We start from the raw sequence: 7493 nt of genomic DNA, 5'->3' as shown, positions 1-7493 counted from the left end.
GGTGAGTGCCCGACACCAAGACACAAGGAGTGTATGTGCTTCATAGGTTGCAACAAGTCATTTTTTGTTGTTGTTTTATCCGTCTTCTATTTAGTTTGTTGTTGTTTCATGTATGTTTGTATGTATTTATTTGGTGAAATAACCTCATTGGTCAAATAACCTCACCCATTGTTGGTTTCTTATTTGATCAACACAATACATAAATAAACAGGTTTCGCTTGGAAGCAAGTTCCTAAGAGAGAGAGAAGAAGCCAAAGTTGTTTAAGGCATCGTTGCAATTGTAAAACACACAATTGGTTTCTTAAATTTGACCCGGCAAGGTATTCTTGAAATGAAATCTCAACAAAGTTTATGGACCGTTAGCAATGCATTTGACACAAATTTTACTTTCTATATGTGCATATTCTAATTCTTTAGTATCAATGTCGCTTAACCAATTTTGATTATTATAAATCTATATTTATGAACTTTTAAATCAGCAATCCATTCATTATCCTAGTGCTTTTCAAGAAGATTACAATATCAATCAACTGCATCATGTGATACTTTTTTAAACATTAATTTGCACATGTAATCATAAACAAGTAAATTAAGTTTTCAGCATTATACAGTTAATTTTGGTGACACTAACATCAAAATGATGTTGCTATCGAAACTTTTTTTTAAAGAAATGAGTAGACAATTGCAATACCACATAAATGTTTACAATGTCATGCATGAAACAATCAGCTTAACATTGATCTACAAAAATCAATTATGGCAAATTGAAAAGAAAAAGAAAAAAACTAGAGTAAACATTCATTGCATACATCTAACTATCTTACTAACAAGAGCTTGAGGAGAACTTAGACCCTGCAGTACAGCAAACAGAACAAAATGGAAACTACAACTTAACAAGTCAGTACTTTCACACCCCTCACCCAGTGAATATTACTTAAGAAAAAAACTTATATATGGTGCCTTAAAAACGTTTGTACTGCTCTGAACGAGAAAAAAAAATGGTGAGTCGCTTGAAAAGCAGTTGAGCAGTTATGTTGAGTGGTGAGCAGTACAAACAGTTTCTAAGGAACTGTACATAAGTTGTCTCCTAAAATTAAATGCAGGTTTACCACAAGATGCAGAAAAATGGATACTTAATATGTGTGTCATGCATGGGAAAATCATGTGAAAATGCCAAAACTCTAGCATTGCACAGAAACAAGGTGTTTGTCTGGTAGAGAAAACATCTCAAATATCCTAATGAGCAATATTTCCTTGGAAGAATCCTCTCAAAACAACCAACAATGTGGTCTGGGAGTTGGAAACTGCCTCTTGGATTTAATAAAATACTGATCAAATCCATTTGTGATTTCTTTGGCAATGTGACCAATTTATGTTGGTTCATGTTTGCATCGAGCTTTGCTAAGTCGAGCAGGGTGGGGGTAAAACCAGGTTCATAAAGTATATTCAATCCTTATCTCCTAGTTTATATTCATATTCACTTGATTGATTGTGTTTCCCAACTACAATGCAGAGGCAAATGGTTCTGTGGGCTATGTCAGTAAATATAATGCTTCTTTAGCATTATCTTGCATACAAATAAATGCTTTGCAAAATCAGGAAACTAAGAAGTCAACTAGATGGTAAAAATATTAATGCTTCTTTAGCATTATCTTGCAGTCTTCCCGCAGGACAAAAACTCGAAGTAACAAATCATTCCAGCAACAAAAATTACCAGTTCATCATCTTTTTACTTTCTTAGGATGACACCATTATCACAAATCCTGTAACACCAATACATCCCAGGAAACCATCTTATGACTTTATTAATTCCTTAAGTAGTATTCTTATTACTACTTGTTAAACATGGTGTTGATTAGTTCACTTCTGTCCTGCTAGCAGCAATGTAAAAACAAATAATCCAAAGTAACTAAACATCACTCAAAATAGAGAACCAACTTTTTGATAAATTCAGCAGATAAAAATTCCATTAATCCTTAAACCAAACAAGTGGAATCTCTAGTCCTGGTCTCTGTCCAAATGAAAGGATACTGGAGCAGTGAAAAATCTTTAACATTATCCGCTCACACATTGTATCTCATAAATCAAGGTTTGATTACACATCACTGATAAATATTTCTTTTTCCATCGCTAATTAACTTGAGTCCATACAGCAAATTAGAGAACTGATAATACAATCCCATCAAGAGAAGACCCGAGATAGCTTGAGTTGACATGACCTAATTTTTGTGACAAATTCCCAAATATAATGCTATAAATAGCAATGTTCTTTGTCTCCAAATTGTAGCCTTCATAACATCCATAAGCTTCAAAGGCCGTCATCCTATAGCAGCCACTTTATTATATTGGATCTGTTCATAGACAAATTCACGGGTGACCACAATGTGCAACCTTCGCCAGCCCTTGCGAAAAGATAAGAGATGCCATTTCGAGTATAGCAAAATCTCTAGAAAAATACATCCACTTATACTGAATGCATCCTAATGTAATAAGCAAAGCACAATGCCAAAGAGTTATCAGTTTACTTACCTCAATAATAAGACCCCGATCCACCACTGCCCATGTAACTGCTACCGCCACCCGCACCCCTACCAGAATACATTGATGAATATGAGCTGCCGCCAACCTACATCACCGGAACAATACGTAAGAATATAACAAAAACTCTAACTCCTCTTAAGACTGGGAAAGGACAGGAAGATTACATCACTTCCACGAGAAACATAATCGCCACCGTAACTTGATGAGTACATGCCTCCAGCGTCACTACCACCATAAGAGCCTGACAGGAAACACATAATATAATTGTAAATAAAGAAAGTTGTGATGTTGAAAATAACATATCAGACTATTTGAAACAACACTCACTTCCACCATAACTCATCCCTTGCCGGCTGCTATACATCCCATGTGAATCTTGACCAGAAATAGAACTTCGGCTGCCACTACCATATCCAAGACTAGATCTTCCAACTCTACAAATTAAAATGTAAGTATGAATTACAGGACAAAAATAGGGTTACGGTGGAAGAATTGCAAAATTGTCAATTTTAGAACAAACTAACCTATCACCGTAAGTGTCACCATACTGTGAAGCACTGCTACCATAGTCATATTCCAATCGAGCTCTTGATTGGCGAGCACCAGATTCAGCGTATCGCGGGGGAACATCATCCTGGTTAGACATAAAAAGTCAAGAATTTCATTTACTAAAAGTGAACAACAATGAGATAAAAAAAACAATGCAGAATACAGTTAAATAAAGTTGCAGAAATAATACTAACCATGGCAGCATAAGAACGTTTTGAGCCAGAAATAGCATCATAATCACGAGGGCGCCCTTCACGATAACTTGAATGGGGAGCAGGTGGAGGAGGAGGCCTCTCATACCTTTGGCTGTAACCATCATCCACATAACCTCTCCTTGGTGCAGCGCGAGCTGTACTTCTGGGGGGATCAGAGTAGTCAGATCCACGGGGAGGATAATCCCTATACGATGGGCGTCTTTCAGAGGCCATCCTTGATCCATAATCTGCAGCAGCTCTACTTCTTGGAGGTGGTAGATCCTCACGCCGACCATAGTCTCTCTTCACACTACTTTTTGAATATGCAGCAGCTAGAAGACAACAAGATTGTATATATTAATTATAAATAAATGGTAAATGAAAGTAAGTCTAACTGGAAATTTCAAAATAAATTGGATACTCATACGACATACCAGCTGGTCTTCTATCATAAGATCTAGCTGGAGGAGGTACTGGCCTACTTCTAACTGGTACAGACATGACAGGGCGTCTATCTCTAGCACTAATAGGCCTGACTGGCGGCAGAGCACGACTTCCGATTCCTCTTACCCCTCGCGAAGAAAAACTACGGGGTGCAGGTCGGCTCCAAGAAGGCCTCGACATTATTGCAGGTCCACGACCAGGGCGGTAGTCCCCACGACCAACATGTTTTCCACGGCCTCTCTGAAGAGGCCTTGATAATCTAGCCCTCACTTTTGCCTGAAAGAAGACAAAATCATTATAAACTACCCTACGTCACTGAGAAGATATTACTTTTAAATGCCATACACACCTTCTTGTCACCTTCACCCAATTCTGTACCAGTGATGCTCTCAGCACATCTTATAGCAGCATCGTGTGAACCAAAGGTAACAAATCCATAGTCCTTCCTACGAGCAGCTGGCATGTTCCTGGCAAGCTCAATCTTTTCAACTTCGCCATATTTCTTGAGAAGACTCCTGACATAATCTTCATCCCATGAAGGAGGAAGTGCATCGATAAATACAGTTTTAACCTGAAATTTAACAAACCTGTTCAGCAAAATGAGGTATAAAAAACATCTAATCAACAGAGACCAACCACTACAACGATAGCTTTTTCGTCCAAAAATCTACCGGGGTGTTGCTGACCACCCTTAAAAGTGAATTCAATATAAATATAATGTTGAATTTAACAATCAACCACAAACTGGAAAATAGTAGATTGATAATACAGTTGCATTGTGAATGTAAAAACTGGAAAATTGTGAGAACATAGAGCCCACATGATTACGATTCCAAACCATGTATCAAATAAATGAATAAAATTAAGATAATTAAATACAGACTACCAACAAATTTAACCACTAATGGTGTTAGAACTCAGGATAGATATTTTAGAAATCTAAATGCAATCTCAATAAGAAACCATTCTACACCTTCCATTTAAAAAACCTTTGAGAAAACCAAGGGATTTGTATTCAAAAGAATACCTGTGACATAATTTCATCACCCGGATCAATAAAAGAATCTGCAAATGAAACCTTTGCAGGCTTATCAACTCCAAACACAACATCCCTCTTCTGGAGTCTCTTAAAGGCGTCCATTGCATCTGAACGAGAGGAAAATTCCAAGAATGCAAACCCACGGTTTGTTCCTTTATCATTAGAATCTTCTACCAAAGTTATATCCTCAACATTTGTAACTCCATAATGCTTCAACTTCTCCTTTAACTGGCACCAGAAGTTCCAATAAAATTCATAAATTCAGAAGAGTTCAGGATAAAATAACTACAAACACAACCCAGCCATAGAATGAAGGAGTAATAAACAGGACCAAAATAACTAGACTTACAGCTTCCTTTGTCCATGTCTTGCATATGTTTCCCAAATAAAGGGTATCACTGTCCTGACTTGGAGTAACACCACATTGTTTTCCATTAATCTGAAATTGCAGTGATGAAAACATGTGATTTAATACAATAGAAGTTTTAACTTTAAGTCTACTCTATTATTGAGAAGTCAAAGATTACCACTGGATTTTTAAGCTCCTCTACGGCTCGTTTTGCTTGTTCCACATTTTCAAACCGCAAGAATGCAAATCCCTTGTTCTTTTTCGTCTGAGGATTCATCATTAGCCTGACCTCAGTCACAACCCCAACTTCACCGAAAACCTTCCTCAGATCATCTTCAGTAGCATCTTTGTCTAGGCCCCCAACAAATACTTCAAATTCTTTCCGCTTTCGCCTCTCCTTCACAACTTCACGGTGTTCCTCTTCTTCCACATCAGCCATCTCGGCATGCTCATGCTCCTCATCAGCATGCTCGTCATCCTCTTCACCCTCAATTTCATCATGACCATCTTCTACTTCTTCCTCACCTGAATCACCTTCTTCACCAACATTATCTTCAGCTTCTTCCTCAACTTCATCCCCCACCTCATGACCCTCTTCCTGCTCAATTTCCTTCTCATCATAATCAACCCCACCATATTCTTCAGGTTCATATTCAGGATCATGATCCTCCAAATCTAGTCGTTCATCTTTCTCATATTCATCTATTGACTCCTTAACCTCCTCTTCATCTTCTGTCAAAAACAGACTTAACTTTTAGTAAAAACAGACTTAACTTTCCATCATCTTAACTTTCAATTGTGTTAAATTAGGGTTATCCAAATTCAACCATTCCATAATGAATCCACATCAGTGTTATCAAGGGTAGACCATGACAGAAAGCCAAAAATCCATCCTTTGAACCCGCCATAAAACACTGTGGCGAGTGTCAAAAAATCCGCCACCCCAATCCACCATGGCCTATATTTGACAAAACTTATCCCCAATTGAAACATAACACAAAGACACAATCTTAACAAATAAATCAAACTATCTTCACAAACCCCCAATTGTAACCTATTCATTATCTTATAAAAAGGATTTCTTTCTATTTATTTCCTCTATTTAGAAAATCAAATAAATCCAAAACCTTGAAATTCACAAACCCTATTGATTCAAATATAAAAATCAAAGAATTCCAAACCAAAATTTAATAATTAGAAGAAAAAAAACTTACTTTTCACCGTTTTGGCTTCTTCTGCAGCAGCTTCAGGGGCAATTTCATTCATATCAATAGCTTTATTTTCAACAGGATTCTCTTCCACCACAGGTTTTTCCTCAACAACAGGATTTTCTTCTACCTTAGGTTCTTCCTCAATCACCGATTTCTCCTCCACAGGTTCAGGTTGCTGCTGTTGATTCTGTGCAGCCTTAGATGTTCCTCTCGGTGCTCTGCCACCTCTCTTCGCACCACTGGCCGCCGCCCCTCTTTTCGTCGTCTTCGGAGGCATTATTCTCGGAACGAAGCGAAACCCTAGATTGAAATCGTTCAACCTTTATTCACGGATCGGAAAATTCGAAACGGGAGAGTCTCGATTGAAATTGATGTTGAAAGAGAAACCCTAAAATTTTATGAAAAAATTGGGAATCGAAGAATGTTTGAACATGTCCCCAAAAAAATAAAGAGATATATAAATAAAAATAAAAAGATACTATATAAATATTCACCAAAAAAATAAAGAGATATATAAATATTCACCAAAAAAATAAAATAAATAAATAAAGTTTGAACATGTACCCAAAAAAAAAAGTTTGAACACGAGTATTTATTTATTATTAATTCAATTTTTTATTTTTACTCAACAAATATATTATTTTTTACAGAACTCATATATATTTTTATTTCTTTTTCTCAACAATAAGCTAATTTTTGAGCTTATAAAAAAATAAATAAATAAGCTTTTTTAAAATAAGTTGTTTTTAGATTTAAATTTCATTTGAATTTTACTTATTTTTGAGTTTATAAAAATAATTTACGTAAATAAATAAACTTTTATGTTAAGTCATAAATTTTCACTAATTTTTATAAGTTAGTTTAAGATAAAATAACTCATAAAAATATAATTTTCACTGGCGGGAACTTATAAGTTTTTTTAAAATATTAGTTGATGTCTATATGCTTGTTGAAAATGACATGAATATTATCATTTTTAAATTAAAAAGTATTAAAATAATTTGTTAGAACTAATAAATTTCACGACAACTTTTTTTAAAATTGAAAACTGCACATCAAACCCATATCTCAAATTTAAACTCTTTCTTTTTCGATATTACTGATGTCACCATTACTAGTCACTACTACTCATTCTTACACAACAACTTATTAACCTTATTACTAAT

General features: G+C 35.7%; 1 protein-coding gene across 2 annotated transcripts; it reads right to left on the bottom strand.

Moving 5' to 3' along the window:
• Nucleotides 1-1938: 1938 nt before the first annotated feature.
• Nucleotides 1939-6812, bottom strand: LOC123900975 (protein gar2-like). Of its 2 annotated transcripts, none has more exons than XM_045951563.1 (12): nucleotides 6331-6812; nucleotides 5295-5848; nucleotides 5117-5206; nucleotides 4756-4995; nucleotides 4078-4299; nucleotides 3719-4004; nucleotides 3285-3616; nucleotides 3066-3175; nucleotides 2869-2975; nucleotides 2706-2782; nucleotides 2530-2626; nucleotides 1939-2351 (listed from the first exon to the last, which is right to left on the bottom strand). In XM_045951563.1, exons 1-11 carry the CDS (start codon nucleotides 6602-6604, stop codon nucleotides 2531-2533), a joined length of 2388 nt encoding a protein of 795 aa, XP_045807519.1. In that variant the 5' UTR covers nucleotides 6605-6812; the 3' UTR covers nucleotides 1939-2351; nucleotide 2530. The 2 variants fall into 2 exon arrangements, with proteins under 2 accessions (XP_045807519.1, XP_045807520.1); XM_045951564.1 differs by having other exon boundaries at nucleotides 5295-5845; nucleotides 6331-6811.
• Between the last annotated feature and the right edge of the window lie 681 nt (nucleotides 6813-7493).

Source organism: Trifolium pratense, unplaced genomic scaffold, assembly GCF_020283565.1.
Source record: "Trifolium pratense cultivar HEN17-A07 unplaced genomic scaffold, ARS_RC_1.1 scaffold_142, whole genome shotgun sequence".
Classification (NCBI taxonomy): domain Eukaryota; kingdom Viridiplantae; phylum Streptophyta; class Magnoliopsida; order Fabales; family Fabaceae; genus Trifolium; species Trifolium pratense.
The sequence above is the reverse complement of the archived record's forward strand: the minus strand, read 5'-3'. Positions and strand labels throughout refer to the sequence as shown.